Source organism: Diadema antillarum, unplaced genomic scaffold (genome assembly GCF_040938485.1).
Source record: "Diadema antillarum isolate AM-2024a unplaced genomic scaffold, OU_Dant_1.0 seq00000156_RagTag, whole genome shotgun sequence".
Taxonomy (NCBI): Eukaryota; Metazoa; Echinodermata; class Echinoidea; order Diadematoida; family Diadematidae; genus Diadema; species Diadema antillarum.
Window position 1 is genome coordinate 279,362 of NW_027271228.1, and position 26,284 is coordinate 305,645.

The following is a 26,284-nucleotide window of genomic DNA, read 5'->3' on the forward strand; positions in this document are numbered from 1 at the left end:
GAGAGTCATTCAATTTCGATAGGGCAACAAAATAATGGGCATTCAGTTTCACATTAGAGCAATCAAAAGAGTAAACACGTTATTTAGATTCCATATACCACAGGGCATTCAAGTAAGCACGAAAAGACACGTGACTGAAGATTCCTGGTAGATTATATGAATTATGTTACACAATTCAAGAACAAGCATCTTTTCCAATTATACATGTTGATTCCTGGTGACGTGCAATACTGCATAAATCTCATTTTATTGTGTTACTTGTTCATCTTCACATTGTATACAATGTGTGACAAATTTTCAAACATTTTTGTCAATCATATCATTTCCTCAAATCTAAGCTTCACCCTAAAAAAAAATGATGAAAAAATAAGAGTAACAAGAACATCGCTCTGCTTTAGATATCTCGATTCAGCCATTTCAAAACCAATTTTCATCAAATAAATGTTGAATTCCTCATGGAATTACATGCTCTTTCATGTTTCTCATTGATATCTCACAAAAAATGTTAGCGTTAGAAACCTGAAATTAGGTCTCAACCAAAACTATACGAGCCCTTTAAGGTTGGTGCTGTGAGCATGTTAGACTAGATCTAGAGTGTTACGGTACACAGTTTACTGTTTTTAACGGTTTGATGAATGCACAAATAGTTTTGACCTTTAGGTTTAAAATCTCTTGTATTAATAATACACTAGTTTGATTCGTTACAGGTTCTATTCTACATCGGCGCTAACACTGTAACAGTTAGGCCTACATGAGACAATACTTAAACATGCTTCAAAATATTAGAATGATGTTTAGTAGAGTTTAACGTTAGGGCTGTAGAGTTTAACGTTTGTCGTTAGGCCTACCTCGACATCAAAGGCTGACTTTTTGTTCCACTGGCACTGCAGTTGTTTTCTCCTGGGTCTCCGCGAGTTTTTTGAAATGTCCGATGGAATATGAAGCACATCTTCTCCTTGGTCTTTGGGTTGGGTGTTCATTCATTGGTTCCAGAATGAAGTAGCCTAGTACTAGTAGAATAGAGTACTCGATGAATTTGTCCAAATATGAAATAAGTTCTAACAGTATTATCGTGTTGCATGCATACGTATACTGAATAACTAAGCTAGCTAGCTAAGACCCTATTATTAGTGCATGCATTATACAGCTGCGCGTATCGCATGCTGGTATTTCGCGGAGCGCGACCACGCTAGCCAGTCGTCCAGCACTAGCTCGTGATTGGCTAATATCTTTGACCTGTGTTTGTATGCAAATGAGGTCAACGCGTGATCAATTAATAAATATTCATTATACACTATCAGCAACGGGTTTCAATTGGTTGTATGTTAATGAAAATATGACATCATCCCTCATTAAGAGTTTGTCCGCCGACGCGTGTAGACTTTTTGTAATGTCGATAATGAAATAAATGTCGGATGTTTGAAATGAATAACGGTAATATTCTGCTCCGTACGATGCAAAAATAAATAACAGATTGTTGCTTTAACATTTGGAAATGATTAATGGTATTAATCCGCTCAGTTAGATGCTAAAATAAATAGCGGATGTTTGCTTTCACGTTTGGAAATGGATTAGGATAGTATTCAGCTCCGTAAGATTCTAAAATGAATGTCGGTTGTTTGCTTTTACATTTAAAAATGAATAACGGTAACTTTCGGCTTTTTACAATGCTAAAACAAATGTCGGATGCTAACAAATGTCAGCAAATGCTCCCATTTTCTCATTTCAAACGTAAGTTTTGACCTCCTCAATATATGGGCATCAACTTTTATAATAATATCTACGCCTATTTGTCAAATCTTTAAACACAGAGTAAGATGATTGAATTTTCTATTCATTTGTTTTAGACATGGACATCTGTATCACTTCAATAATGCTTAATATTAATTTGTCTATGTTTAGTAGGACCGAATTAGTTTTTCTAATGTTTTTCCTGATTTTTTTTTTTGTCACCAGATTTTACTTTCGACCACCACAAAATAAAATTCAATGATATTGGTGGCCCGATAAAACTTAGTGCGGAGCCCTGTGTATTCTATTCTTCATTGTGATCGGCCTATACTTCCAGATTTTCATAATCGCATTGCTGGAAAAAAAAAGTTTAAGTGCTTGCGTTCTCGGGGAAGTAAACTTCGTGAAAGGCAAAAAAAAAAAAAAGTTTTAAAAAAGGCACTACGAGGGAGATTGATGTTTTGACAGTGGAGCGTGATTAATGGCAAAGATATAACTGTCAACGTAATCAGGTGCGCCCCGACGGTTGAGAAATCTACGCGCACGGTATGACTGTCTCGATCAAAAAGCAAAACACAGTGGTTAAAGAAAAGCAAATGATGGGGCAGCGCGTAGTGCTATCGTAAAGCACTCCATTGGCACGGGTGCTATGTGCATACCATGAACGTGTGTTGGTAGGTGTTGGGGATTTTCCTTGTCAGCTGTGTATCGGGTATTTCTTCTTGGGCGCGCGATTGTTCTGGTCTCAGAATATTTACAATCGAGTGTGAAAACATTTGTGACATGTCTTCGCCGTCCACGCGTGCTTAATCGGAGATGCTGAGTGATGTTTACAATTTCGATTCGAGCAACATGCTGGGAAAAACAATAAGTTAATTAAGATCGGGACATTAGATTTCCCTTCGAGGTAACCGAACTTCGAGTTATCTTTTTCGAGCTACGCGAATTTTAATACACGGAAACTCCATAGGAACAATTGGGACTTTCATTTTGCCCCCGAGGTAAGTGATATTCGGCTTATCCGACGTCGAGGTATCCGAGTTTGACTGTATATTCATTCACGCACTTGATTGATCAGCGAAAGACTTTATCAGACTGAGTCACTCGGCTCTGCTGGTGTTTCCGAAACACCGGTACGTTTTTGCCACATATCTAATCTTGTACTACATCCATTACAAATGGAATAACAGTGATCCGGATTATGACTGTCTACAATACTGCTCAGTACAGTGAGTAATGCAATCGCGTCTTGCTTCTTTGACAAAATGATAATTGATAGCTGCCGACTTTCTATTTGCGCTCTTGCTATAGACTCTAGTCAGATTTCTACACTGAGTAACACTGCTGTGACCACAAGTCACTGCCGTACCCCCCCATTGAAACACTACTGATGCCTTGCTGGCTGGTCATGCAGTAGCAATAGCAATCACAATCGTCAGATCATCAGTGAGTATAAATTACTTTATGTAGGGTCGTGAATCATGTCGATGGCGATGAAGTGGTTTGGTGACAGTGTTCCTATTGAGATAACTCAGTCTGCGAATCAGATCAGAACGCCTACTCTGACCAAGGAGGCTAGGCAAAGCATAGACCATGATCTTGTGATAGCTCCTTGCTCTGACCTCGGCTCTAGCTCTGTACACGTACACTGCTACAGCTGTAACTGTTTGTTAGGAGATCCAATTTAGGTAGGCCCTAGAGCCTACTTTAAAAAAAGTAGATACAATACTGACAACTGTGTGTAGTAATCACTGCACTTTGACATCTTTGTCTTACTCTTCTTAATTTTGACGGGGCATGAGCATACTTGTATTTACTCATGCTTATGTAGATATTGTTAGTTATGGTGGTAGACAACTCTAATTATTGAATTAGACCTTACTGTAAAAGTAAAAACACAACATTTTCGTGGTATGAAATTTTCGCAAATGGGAGCCGACGGCCTTATTTGCAGCATGAAATTTTTGCGAGTTGCCTCTAGGGCCCGAATTCACGAAGGTGGTACAAATGAAACCATGGAGCGCCAAGTGTCGCACGAAATATTTCGTTACAAAATTGGTCATTTTGTCGACAAAATTACAGTTTCGTTAATGAAATTATCATTTCGTGGACGAAATGTTCATTTAGTTACAAAATGTCATTTTGTTACAAAATAATCATTTCATCGACGAAATGACTGATTTCGTAACGAAATATTCCATGCGACACTTGGCGCTCCATGGTTTTTGTCCATGGTTTAAACCATGGTTTCATTTGTACCACCTTCGTGAATTCGGGCCTAAGAGTCTAACATTTGATGCATGTAGACTTCTGTAAGATCTTTAGCATGCATTTTATTAATTTTGCAAAACTTACTCTCGCGAAATTTGCCAAATTAAAATGCTCGCAAACATTCTTCCTTTTACAGTAAGAGGCTATGAAGTGTATTTAAAAAAAAAAACGAAAAGAAAAAGCATATTGGTGGCTCTGGTGCACTTGAAGATGTAAAAAAAAAAGTGTAGGAGAGTTACGACAGTATAACTTGCAAGGGATTTGTGATCAAAACAGTAATTCAGTCAAACAATATTGCTCAGGACTAGGCAACAGTGTATGTCACACTGTACTGCAGTGGGCGATTGAAAACTTCTTTCCCATCCCTTCCTGAAAAAAAAAAAGAAGTGAAACTCCAGCTATGAAGTTGCTTTAAATGCTCTTGGAAGTGAGGTGATGTTTGTTGTGCAATAGCCATTATTGATTCCATTATTTATTCCATTATTAATGCAAATACAAATTACAATGTATATTGTTTTCATTGTTTACTTGTTTTTAAACATATTGTTTACACATTTGATTAGATCTATATTTTCTCTCTACCACAGCAATTCTACCTAATGAATACGCAAACCCTTGCCCTTCACTTTCAGAGCTTTCATTCCTGTTTTTCTTTCCTTTTTTTCTTAATCTATGACTAAAGTTTTATCTCTCATTGACTTACTTCTTTCCTTCCTGATTTATTCATCCTTTCATCATTTTGATTCTGCATTCCATAGTCCACATTGTTCACTGACTTCTTTTCTCTTCCTTGGTCTTGTGAAACACCAGTTGGAATTTCATTTCTACAAATGTACTTCACTTCTCTCTCTCCCTCATCTCCATGATTTATCAACCTTCAACTTCTTCCTCCCCCCCCCCCCCCATCCATTTGTTTTTCTCCCAGTGATTTTCACTCTTTTCTTCCTTACGACTCTCCCTGTCCCCTTTTCTCCCATCTTTACTAATTCTTCAACTTTCAACTTACTGCTGCCCCTCAGTTGCCACTATTTGCCTTCCTTACACCCCCCCATGTTGCTTCCCTCCTCAACTCTCCACTTTCTAGGCTTTTTAGCTGCCAAGCAACAGACCCTGTAAAGATTACAACATGTACACAAAATGTTACCAGAAGGTGCTCTCCATCATATTATTTTATTTTCAGTATGGAATATTACCATAGTCATCTAGTAAACTTCATTCTGCAATCAAATAAATAAAGGACAAAAATTACCCATGTTCAGTTCTGTTGAATACAGTACTGCAAACAATGACCACCACTGCATTGGACTTCTCCAACAATAATGAAAATCTGTGTGACTGTTTTGGTTATTACTGTTGCACAGATTTGACCATTGTTTGCTTGGAATTATTGGAGGTGAAGAGCAATTATTTTGTCTGCAACAGCTCTTGAGGGACTACTAAATATATTGGCAAGCAAACTTCCTGTGCCTGAAAGAAAAAGAAATCTTGATAACCTTTTTTTTTAACTGACATTGTTTTTATTTCATGGTACAAACTGTACGCGTAGCTGGAATAACTTCTCTGCCTAGTTTATGCCCCTCTCCCCAAAGAGAGCGGGAGAGAGAAAAGAACGAGCCCTAAGCCTCAGGACCTCAAACTGAAATAGGATACTAGTACCCAGAGAATGTGACGTAAAAGAAGATGCCCTTCTATTAAATTGCACTCACTTGTTGTTGTCATTTCATTTTGGATGAAACAGAATGAAAATGATTTAATAAGCGTTGTGTAATTTATTCGACATCAATCTCATGACTTTAAAAAAAAAAAATGAAAAAGAAGCAGCACCAGAGTGTATGTCCATAGTTTTTACAGTGTCACACACAAGCATACATGTACAAATACCAAAAGGATGTCTTTGTCCCTCTTTCTGTACACATTTAACTTACTCTAAAGATGTTCTTTTATATTCCTGTACCAACAGGTAATCAGATGTACTAGCAATCAAATTGATTCTACATGTAGCACCAATCCATCACCATGAGCATTGCTGATTACACCCAGTCTCCTGAGGACCACCAGGCCATTCTGGTTACCATCAAGCCTGTCGGGGCCGTCAAGATTCGGGCGTATGCCCGCATCATCGACCGCATCAACAGTGTGGCATATGTGAACCTCCCAGACAACAAGCGCAGCATCTGGCTTCGCTACAAGCGGGTGGTCCATCTTGAGAACAATGAATGGGGCGAATTTCAGGTGCACCGGCGAGTGGCTGGACTCATTTGTTTGGGCAAAGCCTCCTCGGAGATTGAACTGGCCACTGTCTACGCAAATTTTGACTCTATGAAGGAGACCTATAGGAATACGTTGTTTGACTCCCGCTGCTTTGTGTTTGGCATGTCCAAGGACAGTTTACAGGACAGTGCTTCTGGAATCAGACCAGATGCTGTCTACTATAACAGCATTGAAGACTGTGAACAACTGGAGGATGATGTGAAAGACTTTGCTGCAGCTCTGTTTTGGGTGCTAGAGTCCAAGCGATTGGACAAGATGAATAGCAACCGAAATGACAAGCTACCCCTTCTCATGGCCCCCTTTGAGCGGAAAGATATTGTAGGAATAGATACTGAAACAAGGTATTGACTTTCTCTGTGTATAGTTTTGATTAGTCTGTGCTTAGTTGTGATCTGACAATAGGATTATTGTTCTACTAGCAGCACCCGTGGAAATCCACGGGTCTGAGGGGTTTTATTTTTTTCTCTCATAATACGATTTTGCACATTTTTATTGAAGAAATAAAAGAAAAGTCTTCTCATTCTTTCGTTAATTGTGCTGTCTTCTAAATGACCACCCTTCCCAGAAATTTTATAATACATTTTTGAAGTATATGCCAGGCGATCCGGTCCATTGGTAGGGATCATTCCCGCCACTACTTGCTTTTATTATAGAACTTGAGTTCCGAGGGGTTATTTGCACCCGTTGAAGTCCGACAGTTGTCTTGTTGCCCCTCACCCCTCCCCCCTCACGCACACACACATTTCCACCTCCGCAGGGCAAAAAACAAAAATATTCAGGGAAAAATTACCAAAAACACAAATGAGATTCCCCGAAAGTTCTGCCCACAGGTTGTTCCCGTCGAAACGGGAAGATATTAACACTATGACTTTGATTACCCCCTGCTCTTGCATCCACGCGGGCACCCGCGGGAATCCACGGCTGGTCTCAAGGCCTTGGTTTGTTTTGTGTTTTTTTTTTCATGTTTCTTTTCCCCACGTTATGAGAGAAAAATAAGATATTTTCGTCTTCATAATTTTGCTCCCTCCTTTTTGTTTTTAATCACCAAAACTTGGCTTGATATATCATATTTATATAGAACTACATCTGCTTCAGATTGTACATTATCATAATTAATATTAGGCCTACAATTATTGCTCCTATTATTGTTATTATTATATCATTATTATCATTATCATTATTATTATTATTATTATCATCGTTGTTATTATTTGGGGAGGGGGAGATCGACATCAGGTTTAATAGGCACCCGTGGGAGTAGGTTCTCACGACCTCGTATTTTTTTTTCTTTAATATTTTTCCCATGTTATGGAAGAAAGAAGAATATATACATCACTGCATTCGTCTTCATTTGCTCCCTCTTTTTTTTGTCACCAAAACTTGGTTTGATAGACCATAGAACCACGCATTCTATTTCCACTTGCAATTTTAAAAATAGGCGGTCGGCAAAGCGAGGTTTTCCTCTACGTCCGCTCATCTTATGAATATGTATGATTACAGCAGCTCTTGCAGTAAACGAATGGACACAGCTGCGCGTGTAATCTGATATGTAAGGGTACGATCGGCAAATATATTTAGCCGCGTCCTAAACAGTCTGCGTACAATGACACCGGACTTGAGAGCAAACGGCGAGCAAACTAAATGACGTACCTGAGCTGCATATAGTATTCTGCAGTTGTGCAAAATACAATTACATAACAACGTTCGTTGTTTTCATTTGGGGACGCCAATAATGGCGAACTGTACGTAAATGCCTTTGTAGTCCATATCACGCACACACAGATTCGTGTAACCATCGTCAATACATTCAGTACACGTAACAGGCGGAGGCAAAGGTACATCACCGAACTATACACACAGTGTAGAGTGTGTATAGAGTTCTGCGAGGTACATTGTGTGTGTGCGTGCGCGTCCGCCGGAAGATGTCAGAGATTTCGCTGCACCATCATCTTTAGTATCCCCCAGTGTCTCTGCAAGCTAAAAGATGTAAGATCGAGAAAGCAGGAGGCCAGCGCAGGATCGGTGAATATTGAAACGCTCGGCTCTTTCGTCACGCACAAAAATGCATTATGCATGTTGCTAATTAATTTTTCTTTTTCGTCCTCGACGTCGACACGGAGGCGGAGAGGGGACGAAACCCGCGCCATTCGATGTAGGATACTCTCCTGCGGCCGACGGCACCGGTCGCAACTGCCCGGAGCCGACGGCTCGGGAGGAGATAGAGAAACCAGCAACGCCGAAATAAAACAGGAAATACATAAGGCCGCGACAACAACAACAACTTCGAGTATTATAGTATAGGATAAAAACAAAATGACTTTGATCACATCAAAGCAAATTTCAACTGTTTCTGTAGGTGAATTAAAAGGCAATGCAAAGTGCTTTGTGTATTGTTTGCTGCAAGTTTTTGAATTGTCTAAGCAATCTCATAGAGCTCTTTTTATCAAATTGTAATATCATCCAAGTAAAAGGTAACTTGTGTAAATTACTTTTGGCAATTATCTGACTATTCACATGTAGTTTAAATATTTACAGTGTCTAGCAATGCACTGTAAATGCCAGCAATCCTCTCCTGGAAATCATGCAAAACCTTTCAAAGTGAAGTGCACCAATCAAAATCAGTCCATATGATAGAAAATCGTTGATTAGAGATAGAGAACCATAATTACAAGGTTGAACTAATGAGCTTGGAAAAATGTTAGTTTTTGGAAATTAAGGTAAAGAAAGGAAGTTCTGAGTATCCTCTTTTCAATAGTCAAGATATTTGGTTTCTTGTTCAAATTCTCAGGACATTCAGACGACGTGTTCAGGGCAGGATGCGGAAGCATGTTGGAGACTTGAGTCTGATGGCAGGCATGACCCAGGAGGCCTTTGTCCACTACCAAACGGCCTATGAGATCCTCAAGGGCGCCAACGACTGGCTGTGGATGGCAGGTATAGATCTCATTAACCATCTGGCTGCTCTGCTGAGATACGTGTATAGCAAATCCCCTTTTTTTTTTCCTGTGGATGAATAGTCCCCATGGATGGCATGTTACTTGTTGCAGTACACATGAAGAAATTGGGTTATGTAACCCTTGTGTTCTGTGTGATTGTTTTTCTCTTTTCCTGTAGTACTGTAAGCTATCATGAAGAGTCCTATAGATTTTTGCATGAAATCAGTTATTTATTAAGTTTTGAAGACTAGTCATAGTATTTCACTTTCATCAATAACCTTTTTTTGTATTTGTTTGTACATGCTTGAAACAAGGTTTTCTGCATTTGGCAGGATTTGCTTCAATGGTATCGATTAAGTCTCTCATGTCTAGTTTTATTGGGTTGCATTCTCAGGACTGGAGTTTATACTTGTCCCAAATAGAAATACTTTGTCAGTACCATACAATGTATATGTACTGCAAGCATTTAGTGCTTATAAATAATTAAAGTATGCATTGGGTGATTTCCATATCAAGGATTTGTGATTAATTTGCTTCAGATTTCTTGATATTTTCCGAGTATTGTGTAACTATTTTGGGCTCAGCATGGGGTGATAGAGGCACTGAAGTAGTCTGGCATAAGAAGAGTAAATTTAGGGTATGTCCTAAGAAGAATTCTACCACCTCAATTAGTGATGTAAACGGTAAAGTGGTCATGTCCATTTCAACAGCATTGGCAAATGAATGTATCCTCACTGCATACATGTACACACAAAACATGCATTTGATTCAACAGCTAACAACTACAAGGGCAGGATAGCATTGTGAATGATTAGAAGGCCAAATTCACTAGCAGCTTTGTGTACATTTAAATGGAAAGCTGCGTGGATTTCTGTGCCCACAGGCATTAAAAATAGTGATTCTTTGTTGTGTACATACAATAGTATGAAAGTGCTGTATGTTTGTGTACTTATTTGCCTCTTTCAGCCTGTCTAGAGGGGATGTGTGCAGCATCCGTCATCCAGCTGTACCCCACTGAGCCAAAGGCCAAAGGACTTCCTCGCAATGCCTCCTTCAGTGGGGAATCCCTTTTACGACCACCAGAGGAGAAGCTGCACAGATCAGGTTGGGCCATCCTTACGGATTATACTTACATGTTCTTGTAGTCTCAGAAAAATGTGTTTTATGCGAGTCAAAGATTCGAGATGATCTTGTGCCAGATGTTAGTCTTTCAGAAAGAGTCCAAGAACACCCATTCTTTGACATACATTTTTGCAATTAAAAAACCCCCCAATCCTTTGTTTCCATGTGCTAGTCTGATCTGATTTATGAAATGTCCCTCCTTATTCAAAGTTTTGTTAATACACCTTGAAGTACAAAATGCACACTCTTCAGCTTCTCATGTAATCTACTGATTGATGTTGTGGCTTGTGCAGTGAAAGTCTGTGACTGTTATGTTTGTTCTTCCCAGATAATTTTTTTTACTTTTCTACACATACAAATGTATGTCTTTCATAGATCCAACTTACACTGTAACTCTATTTTCCTCTTATTACCATTTTTCCTACTTATTTCAGCAATCACACAGTTACCAGTCTACTTTGTCACATGTAATATAATACAACCTTGTATGTATTATCAAGAACCAAAAAATGAATTTGTTCATTTTATGTTTGTCTTATTGTGAATTTTGTGCCCCATCAGCAAGCAAGAATATGTAAACACACACACACACACACACACACACACACACACAATACAAAATCTTGTAGTCATAAAACTAATAAGAGCGCTCTGTTGTATTCAACTGAGAACATCATGAAACATTCTGAAAGAAAATGATGTGATGGCTAAAGAGTCTCTGTGGTGATTCTTCCACATGTTTAAAGGGCAGAGACAGTACCGCTCATCCCATTATATTTTGTCTGAACAGGAAGCTACGAGGCTATGAATGGCGTTTCTGATGAGGATTACGATGAAGATCTACCCAAGAACTGTCTGCCGCCAGATGAAATCATTGAGAGATACAGAGATGCCATTGTGCACTATGCCAAGGTAAGTGTATGAGTATATATTGCCTGCTGGCCTTTCTTGTCACTTTCACACTATGACAACACACTTTCTGATGTTCATATTGAACATTATTAGATAATTAGTTTGTATGACACCATTACCTTCCTCACTTTTTTTTTTTTTGGATGGTCAGTGTTCATATACGTTTAGTATGTACAGTAGCTGTTCTTAAAGTTACAAACGACTTAAGAACAACTGGTGATCAGTTCTTGTGCTGAATTATTGAAATTCTGATAAGTATAGCACATCAGAACTGATCACCAGTCGTTCGTAACTTTAAGAACAGCTTTATGAAACACCCCCCCCCCCCATTAGTGTACAGAGTATGTGTACAGTTAAATTTTGTCTTCAGAAATGATTTTGCCAATATGCCTCAGAATTATTCGATACAATAATGTGTACACCATTGATGCTGTCGTGTGAGACTGAAAAGCAGGGACACCCTTTCTTGGCTATCCTGTGGTGTTACTTTCCATTACAAACTATTTGCACTTGGTGTAATGTTCCCTGAACCTTTACAATCTGTCATTCTTCATAAAGCCCCCTTTAAAACCCCTTGCCAACTCTTCCAATCCAAGAGCCTCTCAACCCTTTTTCACTTTCTCTGAACTGTTGGGGTAACCCTTCCTTTATCGGAGCCCTTTAACTCTTAACGTGCCATGGTCGCCAAACGGCGACCTTAGTCCTGACGTGCCATGGTCGCCGATTGGCGACTAAGAAGAGCAAGAAAAGAATTGATCATTTAAGTTCTTATGGTACCGTAATGTGTTACATCAAGAAACTGCCAATGATATGTACTGGTAGCTGATTAGTATGACGATCGTTTCCACTAAAAATATGACCATGCTTACATTGGAAAATTTTGAGTAAATACATGATTTTTCAGCTAGATGTATTTTTTTCGCGTCGGGAAAATCCGCAGTGAGCGCACCCTCAGCGAGATGTGTATAGACCAAAAGTCTCATTGGTAAACCACGCGTGTGTATGCTATTGAATCAGCGTGTATTGTCTATGCGGTTCCACTCGCATTGTTCCGCTTGGATGCTGTCCTGCGGGAAGCTGCTTTGATTTTGTCCCTCAAAGAGGGTCATCTTTCGTTCATCGGTCAAGTCTTTCATCCTTTTGTTTTGGTAAACGTCACTAATCGTCCCCCACACTAGCATAGGAATTGCGCACGGACAAAGGCCAGCCGATTTCAATAGAGTACCCCCCCCCCCCATGGTCCGCTTAGACAAAAGGAGGATTAGTAGGTTCTTCCTTCTGAAGTGGACAAAAGATGCTCTTCCAGGGCCATCTCCAGGGACAATTACTTTAGTTTCAAATACAGGATCTGAGACTACTGTAAAGGACTCACATTTGGGAATGAATTACTGAGGCAGAAAGAGAAATTGCTAAGACAAAATAAACTGCTAGTATCTTTGGAATCATACAATTCTAGAAGGCAATTTTGTTATCATTTGAAAGAGGAGATGTTGCTCTAAAACTTTCTCACAGAGTCAAGGGAGCGTTCTATTGAAGAAAAACCGCGACTGACTCTTGTTTTCCATACTACACAATAATTTCTAATAATTTTTTTTGATGTATCAATTATTTCTGCAATATTTCAGGTTCAGATCGATATTATGGCAAACTGACTACATGACATGAAAGAACAAACATTTCTTGATATATGTTGTGTAGAACTCAATTCAAAACAGTCAATAGTTTCAGAGATATGGCGGTTTTAAATTTCATTGTCAGTCCAGTTTCGAAACGTTCTGACGTTAGGTAAAAACCTCTGGCACGTTAGGGGTTTTGGGCTTGGCACATTAAGAGTTAAACCCTTCTTTGTTTTAGAACCTCCTTTTTATAATGCTTTTATTCTTCAAATTTTCACAAACTGTAAATGTCTGTGGGCTTGTCTATTAGCCCTTCCTTGTGTCACAGCCCTTTAAACCTCTCAGTTCCCTAGTGCCTTCTATCAAAACCTTCTATTGTTAGAACCTGTACGACACTTCAATTTCTCACAGCCTCTTTGTTAAGCCTCCTAATCTTCGAACCTTTCAACCCTTCAGTTGTCAGAGTCTCTTTGTTTTTCCATTTCCATTCTTTCCTTTTTTAATACAATTGAACAAACATAACACAATAGACTATTATAAATCACTGAACATCAGTCTTTGTCAAAATACTTTGTACATTAGAGCAACCTTATTTGCAGGTATGATTGGTAGTGTGCTTTTTTTAAGTCAGCTAAATTTTTAGTTGCCGGGTAGATAAATTTTACGATGTGGCAAGGTGGCTTAAGTAGCACACCAATGAGTGATTTTACAGAAATTCATATGGTCCTGAGTTACCATTAATTTTCTTATTTCCATTCTCCCTGACCCCACTGGCTTACTTTCTTTGTTTTTCATCAAATAGCTTCATGTAAATGAAATTATGAATTGAATGAATTCCTAAAAGAGTAAATAAAGAATAAATATTCAAGCATCGTGAAGGTTGAATACAAAGATGCTGGATGAAGCATAGCAAATAATGTGCTACTGCCTATCAAGACATGAGTGTTTGTTAGAAGCAATAGAAATGTGAAAAAGTGTTCCCATGGATTTCTTTGCTGCAGTATACCAATGCTGCCATTATTGAGATGGAGGCTTGTATCAAGGCTACAGAGGTGCTCATCAAACAGAGGGTAAGTCTATGTAATACTTCACTGTACCCCACAGTGAAAGCCCTAGCGTTCAGTTCAACTATTCCTCCCTTTTTGTGATCATACATCAACCTCAAATACCCATCAAATGTGCTTTTGTTAACATAAAATCCCATTTTTGTTTTTTTAACAAGTCGTTTTCACCTAAGCCCACCCCTAAAAAGACAAATGTTATAACGTCAGTGGGGGTAACAGGTAGTTTGGCGTGTCATTTGTTAACCAGCTGATGTAGAGTGTGAGTGTCCAAACCATGTACTAGAAAACAAACACCAAGCATACCTTGGTACCAAACTCATTGAGCTTGAGCTAGTCTCCTGACAAAGTCATGGTGATTACAGAAGTTTACTCTTCAGGCATAATTTATTGGATGTTCCAAAATCATTTATCTAGAGTCATATTATTTCTTGATTCATCATTTCTTTAAAAGTGTGGCATGTATGGATTCTCGGTCGATACAAGATAGCATATACTACAGAGCACTTTTAATGACCAAGTATTCTGCTTAGAATGTTTAATGCACAATGTTGTAAGTGTAATTGCTTTACTGGTCAACTCATTGATGAATTTACAACAACAGAAAATCACTATACAATGTAGCTTTCCTTCTTTCGATTTTTCCCCTTTTTTCATTTTAAATTCAATTTATTTCAGTTACTCAGCCCAATATATATATCTAGTACATTTAGGCTTTAATTTCATGTATCAGTATATTTTGTAGATTATACAGAACCTTGATACCATTTATGAGTTGCAGTAAAAAGAGATAGGGGTTCTGCACACCTTTTGTATGCTAGTACATGCGGAGCTGCCAAATCTCCCTTATTCTGCAGGGCGCTTCCTGAAATCATCTATATTGCTTTTCATGTCTGCATAAAGAGAAATGTAGAAATCTCCCTGCTTTGGGAATTACCATTGCCCATTAAGATGCTTGTATTGGACAGTATGTATCTCCCTGAGTTCTCTTTGGAACCTCCCTGATTGTGCTGTGTGGATGTTGGCAGCCCTGTACATGTCACATGCTTGCCATGTTTGTAGTACACATTTCTCTTTGAACAAGACATGTGAATGAAACAAAATCAGTTATACTGCATTTGAAGGTGACAAGTGAATCTACCCAACATTCCCTGATTGTGCACAGTGTTGATACTATGCAGACTTTAATGTGGAGAGGTCAACTATTTCACCCCTTCACTTCAAATTCATCTAGACACACCATCTGGCAGTAACAGTGATATATACATTGTGTTCTATTGCTGTTAAACCTGCATGATCAAATATTGACTGTTTGATGTACAGTGGCCCTTCTTGTGGCTGCTGTAATTGCAGATTCATTGTGCTGTAGACTTGCTGACTAAAAATTAATTGTTCTTTTCATCAGAAGTTAAAGACATATAAATACTCGGGTACATGCTTTACGTTTATTGCTTTATATTCAAATGCAGGATATGAGACACTTGTAATGCCATCTGTGTAGATTCATTGTGAAAGGTGTATCAGCAAGACAGGATTGTGATAATGGTATAGAACAGTTATCTAGGAAGATTTCATGGTCAGGTACAGTGTTTGTTTGTTTTTTCCCCTCATCTTCTATGTAATTTCTTACCCAACCGTGACATTTACCCTTCAAGAAAATAAGTAGTCTTCAAGAAAATAAATAGTCTTTTGTATTAAAGTAATTGGCCTCATTTGCAAACAAAAAAGAAAAGAAAAGAAAAGAACAGAGAACAAAATGTGTAAACTTCAGAGCAAAAGAGGGCATAGCTAGAGTGAAATATTGGCACGGCATGATGTAAACTGAGAAGATGTAAAGCTCACATGAGAAATCCAGAGTTCTTCATCTCAGAGCTACTGGAAGTTATAAGCACTGCTTGAAAGAATTGAAGAAGGATTGGAGATAATCTCTCTGTAATGGTCGCTCTACACTTGTATTTGCAGTGTGGTTTTAGGATTCTTGTTTGTAATTTGCATGTTATGTGAGTCAATAAATCACAAAGCCAAAGAGATGTTAAATCCTACATGAATCAGCCAGCATTGGAAAAGGTTGAGTGTAAAAAATGGTTCATTGTTTGAAAATCATATATATATATTTTTTTCTATTTTTTATATATATATATATATATATATATTTTTTTTTTTAAAGTACAAACAACCAGAATAATGAAATCTAGATACAGACTATGTTTGAGATGGTGGCCTCAAAACAGAAAGAAATATGGATGACACACATTTTTATGCCACAGTTTACAATGTAGTGCTGGAATTTTCTAGAGAATATCAGCTTCTAGTCATATGACAGACATTTTCCCTCTCCTGAAACCCTGTTGTCATTCATGATACTTAAACACTTCTAACGATTATTATGAAGTCACATGAAGTTTTGATTTTTAAAATATTTGTTTATCATTATTACTATACTTTTTTACACAGTGGTTTAAAAATTGTCATTTTGCTCTTCAATCAAAGCACAGATAGAAACAGTCCTCGGTGATGTGTAAATCTCATCTGGATTATTGTTTTTTTTCTCTCTTTTTTTTTTTTAAACTGTAATAGCAACATTGATAGAATAATTAGAAGTTTGTTTTTTACTGTTACTGCCCGCAAATACTGTATGATTTTGTGCTTGATATGTATTATTTTGAACACGAAGTGAAAAAGAAGAAACTAAGAGTGGGATTTGAACTTGTGTCACCTACATGAACTGCTTACCTGGTAGTGGCGCTACCACTGAGCTAAAGCCAGTTCATGGCAGTCATAATCATGCTTGAATGATATTGTGCCTTTGATATTTGATATTGAAGTGAAGATTATGCTGTGATAGTGTGAGTTACAATGATTGACATCATTGCAGGAACAAGGAGATGCCCTGAGTAATAAGGTACATTGTTCATCAGCCTGACTTTGGCATGCCTCATCAGTACATGTCTGCACGAATTGGGCCTGCATTCTCTAAGGGGATTTATTGAAACTATGGACCATAGTTTAAGTCAGACCACAAAATGTGCTCTGTTCCTGGCAACATGGGTAGAGGGTGGATAGTCAGATAGCATGTACAGTTGTACAACGTATGGGAATATATTTGAGTTCCACATTCATGGGTATAGACATTCATCAGACAATTGCCTTTGTGATGCCCACAATGTATGGTCTCCTGGCATTACATGCAGCAGTTGGCCTTATGTTTGCTGCATGCAGGTTTTTCTTACCTGATAGATTTACATGTATCACTTGGGGAAGTACACATGTATGCTGCAGTCAAAATAATCTCCTTTGCTTCAAAATGATTGTGGCACAGAGTATAAAGGTCTGAAATGTAGCAATACAAGTCAGTTGTAACTAATTCTTGCAATGTAATGCAAGCGAAATACAATTTATCTCCTACAAAATCTAGACTTCAATTCTTACAAACAAAAACATAACATAAGCAGCTACAGAAGTGTTTGGTTAGATTATCTTAGCTGGACCAAGGATGTAATTTAACTTCCATTAGTCTACTTCTACATGTTGTACAGTGTAGTTAAGGGTGCTGCAGAACTTTAGTTATGAACTGCCAATGGTGTAGTCCATAGTTGTAATAAACCATCTTCCAGAATCCAGGCCCTTGAGTCTGTGGCATGTTCGTTTGACAAGTTTACCAACATGTTGTCTGGGTGTTTGTTCATATCTAATAGTGGAGATGATATATTTTTGTGTTATTTACCAAGAACGCCATCCATGAAATAGCACGTAGCATTCTTAGTTTGTTTGAAACCTTTGTCTCTTTGGTGATATTACTTTTGATATTGCAATTACTGTACAAGAAGTTTTTACAAGTTGATTTCTGCCATACACTTTCAAGCTAAAAGAGAGTGATTAGAGAATCTCCTTATTTGCAATATTTTTTTTTTTGTATTGCAAGTTATTCATTTTAATAAATTCATTCAGCTCAATGATTTGTTGCATTTCATGATATCATATGGTGTTGATAGTACGTTGTAGATGTGAGATCATGCTTATTTTTCATAGAGCAAAGCACTTGCTTGTTCCAGTCATTTAATTTGTGATCTAGATTTACATGTATGTAGTTGTCATCACGCATGTTTAAATGTGTAGTACTGTTAAAACGTTACAAATTATCTGTGCTTTTCTAGATAAGAAAGTAGTTTTATGTGTGTAACCATTATGCCCAAGGCTTTTTGTTTTCATCCTTCCATGTAGGAAATTATGATTTTATTTCTGATGGTTCTCAGCCGTGCTATCACTGTTGGGTTGTATGAGAAATTTGTTTTGTTTCTTCTTTTTATTTTTGTATGTATTAGAGGACCTACAAGCAGTTCATCTTGTGTGTATTAGCACATTTGACCACACTTCATTTTCAATGGAAGGGCCCATTTTCTTAGTCTGTATAAAGAGTGTAAATGAAATGTGCAGTTGCAACCATTTGATTGATGATCAGCCAGCAATAGTAATGAAACATACAATTGTAATGACTGTTTCCAGAAGTATAGTTTTTGTATGTTGATGAATAAGATGCGACAGAAATGTCAGAAATGTTCTTACGTTAAGCCTGTTCACTAAGTACAGCAAGAATGTTTTAAGAAATGCCACTAATTGATAAGATAATCTCAAAAAGTGGCTGGCAAGGATGCACTTCAGAAATTATGCACTGTTAATCTTATGATAATAACATTACAAGCACCTGTAAAATGTTTAATGTGGGAGTCAGTTAATTATGGCAGCTGATACCCTTCAGGCTTACACTTGCATTACCTGTGTTAGTGGACACCCATCATTACAGCAAAAATATGTTGCAAAACTAGGAAATATGACTTCACAAGCACAATTGAAGTACACTGACTGTATAGGTTGGCTAGCCTAATGCTTGCTTGGATGAAACATGCACAGTGGTTTGCAGCTCTACACCCTGGGTCATGGGAAGTATATAGTTAACAGAATGTTGTGTACAATAAATGTTGAATTCAAAGTGTGCTTTATTTCATAAATTGCTCATACTCACATATCATTTCAACCTAAACTCTCTGTCACAGAAAACCATGGATGCAGCAGATTTCCTCCAGAATGTCATCTACATCAACCTCAACCTTCCTGAGCATGAAAAGGTGCAGCGATACAGTGCCCTCTCTAGGCTTTTTGCCAAGATTGGGTTCCATCGGAAAGCAGCATTCTTCAAACGAGTTGCTGCAATGCAGTGTGTTAGTCCCACTAATCCAAACTCCAGTTGGGCTATGGTAAATCCAACTAAAATTTCATTATTGTTCAGTACCGGTATCATGTAGATCATGCTGTTTTGGTTCAGAAATAACTTTTCCAGGATATACAGCTATGTTTACAAGATCATATGCCATAACGTATAGTAAACAACATCCATAAGTGTCTGTTTGTTTTTTGTTTGTTTGTTTTTAATGTCAACTTACATCAAAGTTTTAACTTTTTAATAACAAATGTTTGTCAGACAAGATTTCTTCTTTCGTACAAATGTATGTCATACCATCCTCTGATTTCCTGCTCATAATTTTTCTATGTACTTACTCTCTCATCTACGTTGTACTTTGCAGGTAGTAGACCTACCAGGTAACTGTTTTGTTTTTCTTTGTTTGTTGCTGGTTTAATAGCTCATCCCGATTGACCTTGTTAATTTTGCCATTTGTTTTTAATACAATCGATGCTTGTTTTCCAGTGCCACTCACTACTCCTTGAGGCTTTGGATGGTTTCAAGGTCACACTAAATGTCAAGGAGCGAAATCTAGGTAAGGGCAAATCAGTCTGCATTGATGAGTAGAAGCAAAGTTAGACATTGCTTTGTACACATTTATCACTTTTAATAAAATAATGATAATTATAGAGAGACTCTTATAAAGTGCCCATTCTACCTAAAAAAATACTCATGGCGCTGTAGAACAGAGTACATATGTATCACGTTACAACAGAGTATCACAAAAGATATAAGAACATTAAACAAACAAACAATATACGTACATATATACGTACAGGTAAACAATTGTCAATTTAAATTGAATTGACTTTTGAACTCTTGTGTTCATCGACTGTTTATTCAGTGCTAGGGTGGTAATCCACTAGTTTCAGATTTATTTCTAGTCTTCATACCTTCGCCCAGTTGACTTTGATAAAGAGAGTAAAATCATACAAGCAGAGTAGTAGTTTTATCCAAGTCTGATATTAAAGAATAGAGTTGTGGCAGTGTAACATTCACATTTTTTTACAAAGTTAAGATACTAGAAGCAGCTACACTAACAGATTGGAAGACAGTTTGATCTTGTCACCTCAGAGCTCTCCTATTGGTCTGTACTTGAAAATATTATAAAAATCATGTTTTTTTTTTATAGTGAATAATTTAGCAACTCCAATCCCTTCACCACAAAGGTCATCATTTCTATGTTTTTAAGATACACTTCATTAATTTGAATGGAGAATACAACCTTTTGATTTCATGTCAAAAACAAAGGGGGAACTTAGCTTTGTACATGTCAATTGGAGACTTCTTATGTAATTTGATTTTATTTAAGTGCTCCAGTTCTCCTTTCAGTTTTTTTGATTACTGTGCTATCTTCATCAGTACTTTGAAATATTGTCTAATAAAGTGTGTTTTTTTATTTCCATGTGCAGTGAAATTTAATATTGCAATGTAAGATTACATAATCACAAAGGCAGTTGGTATCTTTATATTCAGGTATTTATTGATATGATATATGTATTTCATATGTCTTTTCCAACATGCTGTTTTTGATGTGAAAGTGTAGCACGAAATGAATTGATTAGCTTGATGCATGAGTTCTGATCATTAATGCAGAATAAAAATACAAAATATCCTCAGAACATTTCATTCAATATTTATATATACATTGTCATTGAATTACCATAGAATCAAATTATCCAGTGTAAAATGCATACTATATGTTTGTTTGTGAAATCTTAATTGCCATTCTTTTCTCCTCTTTTTGACAATTTTTCTCATTATGCAGTAGATCATCCTAATGGTTGGCCAGTTCTTCAGATCAAGCTGTTGACTGAACTAATCCTCACAGCTCGGCGGATGGGGGACCATAGACTGGCTGTCAGGTAAACATAGCTACTACAAACAGTGCTACTTGCACACTATTGTAGATAGTACATGTTGGCAGATTATTTGCAGTCATTGATTTTTTTTCAGTCATTATATAGTCTCTTCATTCAGTATTATGCCAATATGCAGTATCTGAATTGAAATATTCTCTTTAATTCTTGTGATTAAATTATATGTTAGTAGAATTTTCTTCTGAATTCTAACTGACATCGTATGGATTACTGCCTGTACAGAGTTGTGGTAACTGTAGTACTTTCAGAGATTGAAAATAATTTGTGCTGTTAAGTTGTAGTTGTATCAATTTACAGTGGATCATTCTAACTGATTTATGAACAATATCACAAAGAAAAAAACCTTTTGCAAAAATGAAAGATATTACAGAAAATATTTACAAAAGCTAAAATGATAGTTTTAGTCCTCAAGATATGCTGATGAAGACTTATTGTTTCATACAGAATGCTTCATACAGAATGTGCCCAGACAGTCCAATCTATCTTGTTTTGTTCTTCTGTGGTTTTTTAATGTGTTCAGATGAATGCAAATGTAGTAATTTTGTGTCCTGTTCCCAGGTACCTGTCTCTCATGCTGCATTCATTCCATGACAAGATGACATCAAACGAGAAAAGAGAGACTGCAGCTCAGCTGGAAACACTGACCAGCAAGACGCCTGGAATCCCTCTCCCCCTCTCCATCGACAACGGTCTCATCGTTCCAGCCGTTCCTTTCACTTCATTTCCCATCGTCAAGTGAGTCTTTCAGCTCCACCAGTCTCTTACTCCTTTGCATGGCAGATGAGCATGTTGTGGAGGTCTGTTTTATAACGTCTGCAAATTACATTAGGAAGGAGGAAATAGACAGCCACACTTTTTGGTGTGACTAATTGTGACAAATGACGGCCAATAGAAAATACATTTGTGTAATAACTGCAGACTACATAAAAAGAAACAGGTAAACCAGGTTTATTGACATGTCTAAACATTTAAGGAATGATATTCAACAGTTAACACTATGTTTGCCTCCATCCCAGTTGTATCAAAATATGTTATAAAATACTTATTAGAGGAGCTACATAATTGAAGAAAATTTAGCTTTCGTATAACACATATTATATCATCTTTAATGATGCTCTGCCTGGACAGGTCATTTCAACTCATCCGACTATCAAGCCAGCTACTGCCACATAGAATCCCACAGAGACTGACCATGAAGGATGGACGAGACTCGGTCACCTCTAGTCCCTTCATCTACACACCTATGAACTCTAGAAACAACACACTTCAGAGGGATCGCTCCAAAGTCGGTGAGGATCTGCTATTTCTTGTCAACTGAAGTTTCTTCAGAGAGCTTTGATGGAAACTGTTGAAGTGCTCAAGGGAGAGGGGGAGGGGAGAAAATGAAGCAAGCCTACAACATAGCATAGGCTTAATTTGTGCCTGTCAGTTTTATGTAGGACAGCCATGATTATGTGGGTCCACTGAATATTAGGACATGGCTTCATGAATCATTAAAAAATAAAATATGTCTTTGTACTGCAAACTGCTAGATATGGCTGTTTATCATGCCAAAATGCATTTGATTGAGTTCCATGAGTTTATGCTGTGTGTAGATGGTCTAGGATGTGAGTGCAATTATTCTGTTAACCCTCTGAGGACGGACTGATTTTACTGTAACTTCAATTTTTCATTGACACCTGCTTGAGTATAATCAGGACTAGTCTTCAATGGGTTAGGAGTGCAGAGAGCTTTCTGTCTGTTGTGAAATGTTTGACCTTTGAGCTAAAGGGGGAGACAGGAACATTAGAAATTTTAAACACACTAACAATATTCACATTTAAAAGCTCAAGCAACTTTGATGGATTGTGACTGAAATTTACATGTATGTTTATTTGTGGTGTATTCTTGTGAATTCAGACTTCAAGTGGGTGGAGAACGAGGCATGTGAAGTATGTCTGCAGGTCTACAATCCTCTCCCATTTGAGCTGAGAGTGGCAAATCTGGTGAGTATGAAAGATTTAACCCTATAGGCCAGGCTATTTAGGTAGTTGATAGAGCTGGGGGGGGCCTCCCCCCCCCCTCCAGATCTCGGCCGTCGATCGCGTCATCGCGACGAAAATTGGCACACACATTGCCTATGATGTAATCTAAAAGACCATGAAGTTAATTTTTCAAAAAATTATCATTTATGCTAAATTATGCTAATTTATGCTTAATGATGCATGAAATCAGACTATTTGGTATAAATCACAAAATAAAGCTCAAAACAGGCACGTTTTTTGTGTAAATATCCTTTTTTGTGTCCTTAGCAAATGTAATAAAAAAAAATTGTGATATAACTAAGAATTCGTAAGTATTTTATTGTTTCTTGAATTTCTTACGTATTTCTCTGTTTTTTCGACTTTATGTTTTTCATTGTTTTTTCGATGAAATTTGTCCGTGACATCGCTCCAAACAAGAAAATATGTTATTCATTGATTTTAATCAATAAAACACCAAAATAATCATGCTTTTATGAAATTTGCCTGTAAGCACAGTTTGCATTGAAATTGTACAGGAATTCATGTTTTTGAGCAATTTTTGGTCTGACATGCATGTACATATTTATGTGTAACTTCGGAACCGCGCGCCCGGGTGTCGCAAATTTGGTGTCAAAAGATGCAGGAGACTCGAAAGAAAAAAGTCATGAAACGTCGCGGCAATAGCTTTTTGCGATTGTGATACACCGTGTACATCGCGCGGAACGTCGAGGGGGGGGGGGCCTCGGAGGCCCCCCCTGGCCTAGTTAGGCTTAACAGGAGGAGGAGACATGGGAAGATTGCTTGAGCAATACTTCCAAGTGATCAAGTGGAAGGGCAGTTACAGCATGTTTCCACAAAGTAACCATGTTCTTATTTTATTGATATTTTCTACAGGACCAAAATCTTTAAAAATGAACATATTACTGTTCCAGTGGAATTTTTTGTGTGACTTTTTTTTTTCCTTTTTTTTTTTTCAATCAGCTGGATAAAATGGATTTCACATGTTTTTAGTTCTTTGGAATCAAAGAGACAATATATTACATATGAGAAGCAAACATATTCATATACTTATATTCTTTTGTGTGCTAGTTTTAAGTTATGCAAAATGTACAAGAAATTCCACTTATACAGAGTCAAGATTCTTCACAATTTATGACACAGACTTACAAATGCAGAGGGTAAACAGTGGAGCTGCGATTCGGTATGGGCTTGATACGTTTAATCCGTTGAGAGCAATTAGATACTAATACTTATTACAGTGTTTTTAAAGTGCCATGGTAATAAGCCGAGAAATGAGGAATTGTGTACTGCACTTAGTGTAGTATTGTTATTGTGTAGTGTTATGGAAAGCTGTTACAAATATTTTATAAAGTAGTGCTGGAGTATCAAGTTACTACAAATATTAATAGGATCTGAGTCCACAATAATATACATTCTTTTGTCCTCATAGGTTATCCTCTTAGTAAATGATCTATCTCACTCTCCACACTGACATCATCTGTTTTGTAGGGCTTCCTGGTAGAGGGGCTAAAGTTTGAGCCCATCCCTGCCACTATCACCCTCCCACCGGAGTCTGGCCCCCACGTGGTATCACTGATGGGTAAGCCCAAGGGTGCAGGACTGCTCACCATCACAGGGTACACCACCAATGTGCTGGGTGTGGAGAGCCACTGCCGGCTGGCCCATGTACCAGGCGTGTCCGAGCCCTTCTACCAGGTGAAGGTAGCACCAGCCCTCCCACTGCTCAAAATCTCCACCTCCCTTCCTAAGGCAGCTAGCAGGCTGACCCTTGACCCTTCAGACAAGCAGGCAAGCATGAGCGCTGCAGTGAGTCTGCTGGCAGGCGAAAGGTGAACCTCTCTTTGTTCTCATATGTAAACTGTTAAGTTCCCAATGCAATGTAATATACCCAATTCCTTTTGTAGGTCAGCAATGTACATTTTACTGAAAGTATTGTCTGCCATATATTCTGAATGTCAAAGAGATTTTCTAATAAGAGTTGCTTTGCTTGCTGCTCTTTCATAAGTTCTCCTTTTGTAAAGTCCCCCAGTAATATTTCTTCATGTCGTGAAGTATGTGAGGTCAACCGGATAATGTTAAATGGAGGTATTGAATATTGGATATGTCATATATCTTGTTATTGTATTGACATTTCATTTTCTGATTGTACTTCCCTGTGGTTAACATATTTTAAACACAATATGTGTTCACTGTTGATTTATACAGCTGTGAGTGCGAGGTGCGATTAACCAACTGCAGTAAGGATGTTCCTGTGGAGATGTTGGATATCTGTCTTGATTGCAACTTGGGTATGTCTGCTTATTCAAGTACCGTATCTGTTTATTTTGTTTGTTTAGACTCCATGTTGTATCTGTGTGTGTGTTGAAGAGGATATACAATAATTGGTACAATCCTACATGTGTATTTACATTAACTACACTGTTAAATTATTGTCAGGTTAAGCTGTGAGAGTGCTTTACCCATTGCCTCCCAGGTATTGTAAATCCCCAATGTCTTGTCAGCAATTGGTTGAATATTTCATTACTTTACAGAATGTTTAAGTTGTCTCTTTATTCTTTTATTAGTGGAAAAATGGGATTCCATCGTGAAGATCACATATTTGGTGTTGGGATATATTCACTGCGCGAGTCTCTGCTTTAGGCTATACATGGCCTATTTCATTTGAGAGCCCTGGGAGTCTATTTTTTTATATTTTTTATTATTCATACAAAGTGTGCTACCTCTGAATGTAATGTGCATTTTTTTTTTTTTTGTCTTCACATGTGTGGATCAAATATTTAGATTTTTTTGAGTGAATAAGTTCCAAACATTTGTCTTCCCCTGGTTTTACTCTTCTAAATCATTTGTGGGTTCCTCTGCTTCTTTATCTCTCTGACTGCCTGTGTGTTCCCCCAGATGACATCTTTACATGGAGTGAGGAGAATGTGAAGACTCAACTTCCCCTCCAGCCATCCAGTCAACTCACTCTTACCCTCTACATCAAGGCTAGAGGAGAGTTCTGTGTCAAGTCAGGCAACACAAAGCCATGTGAGTGGCATTCCTATCACTTCATTTGCATTGATTGTCACAGATGTAATGTGAGTCAGATGACTATTCCAAGAATGAAATGCAGTAGAGTACTAAGTAAACATATTGCTTAATTTGACGTTCTCCCTTACTGTGATATTATCCCATTATTTCTTCAACCCTGATGTGAAATTTTTGTCTTCTTCTCCTCCTTCTTC

At 37.7% G+C, this 26,284-nt stretch overlaps 1 protein-coding gene across 1 annotated transcript in view; it reads left to right on the forward strand.

Moving 5' to 3' along the window:
* Positions 1–2,834: 2,834 nt before the first annotated feature.
* LOC139727841 (trafficking protein particle complex subunit 9-like) overlaps positions 2,835–26,284 on the forward strand; it is a 29,283-nt gene continuing 5,833 nt past the window's right edge. Inside the window, exons 1-15 of the mRNA XM_071638814.1 lie at positions 2,835–2,960; positions 5,963–6,614; positions 9,062–9,207; positions 10,176–10,313; positions 11,122–11,243; positions 13,861–13,929; positions 18,972–19,172; positions 19,622–19,691; positions 20,925–21,021; positions 21,595–21,771; positions 22,165–22,325; positions 22,936–23,021; positions 24,549–24,889; positions 25,266–25,348; positions 25,956–26,087. Of these exons, the coding sequence (XP_071494915.1) occupies positions 6,019–6,614; positions 9,062–9,207; positions 10,176–10,313; positions 11,122–11,243; positions 13,861–13,929; positions 18,972–19,172; positions 19,622–19,691; positions 20,925–21,021; positions 21,595–21,771; positions 22,165–22,325; positions 22,936–23,021; positions 24,549–24,889; positions 25,266–25,348; positions 25,956–26,087 (2,419 nt within the window). The 5' untranslated portion in view covers positions 2,835–2,960; positions 5,963–6,018. The remainder of the gene's footprint in view (positions 2,961–5,962; positions 6,615–9,061; positions 9,208–10,175; positions 10,314–11,121; positions 11,244–13,860; positions 13,930–18,971; positions 19,173–19,621; positions 19,692–20,924; positions 21,022–21,594; positions 21,772–22,164; positions 22,326–22,935; positions 23,022–24,548; positions 24,890–25,265; positions 25,349–25,955; positions 26,088–26,284) is intronic.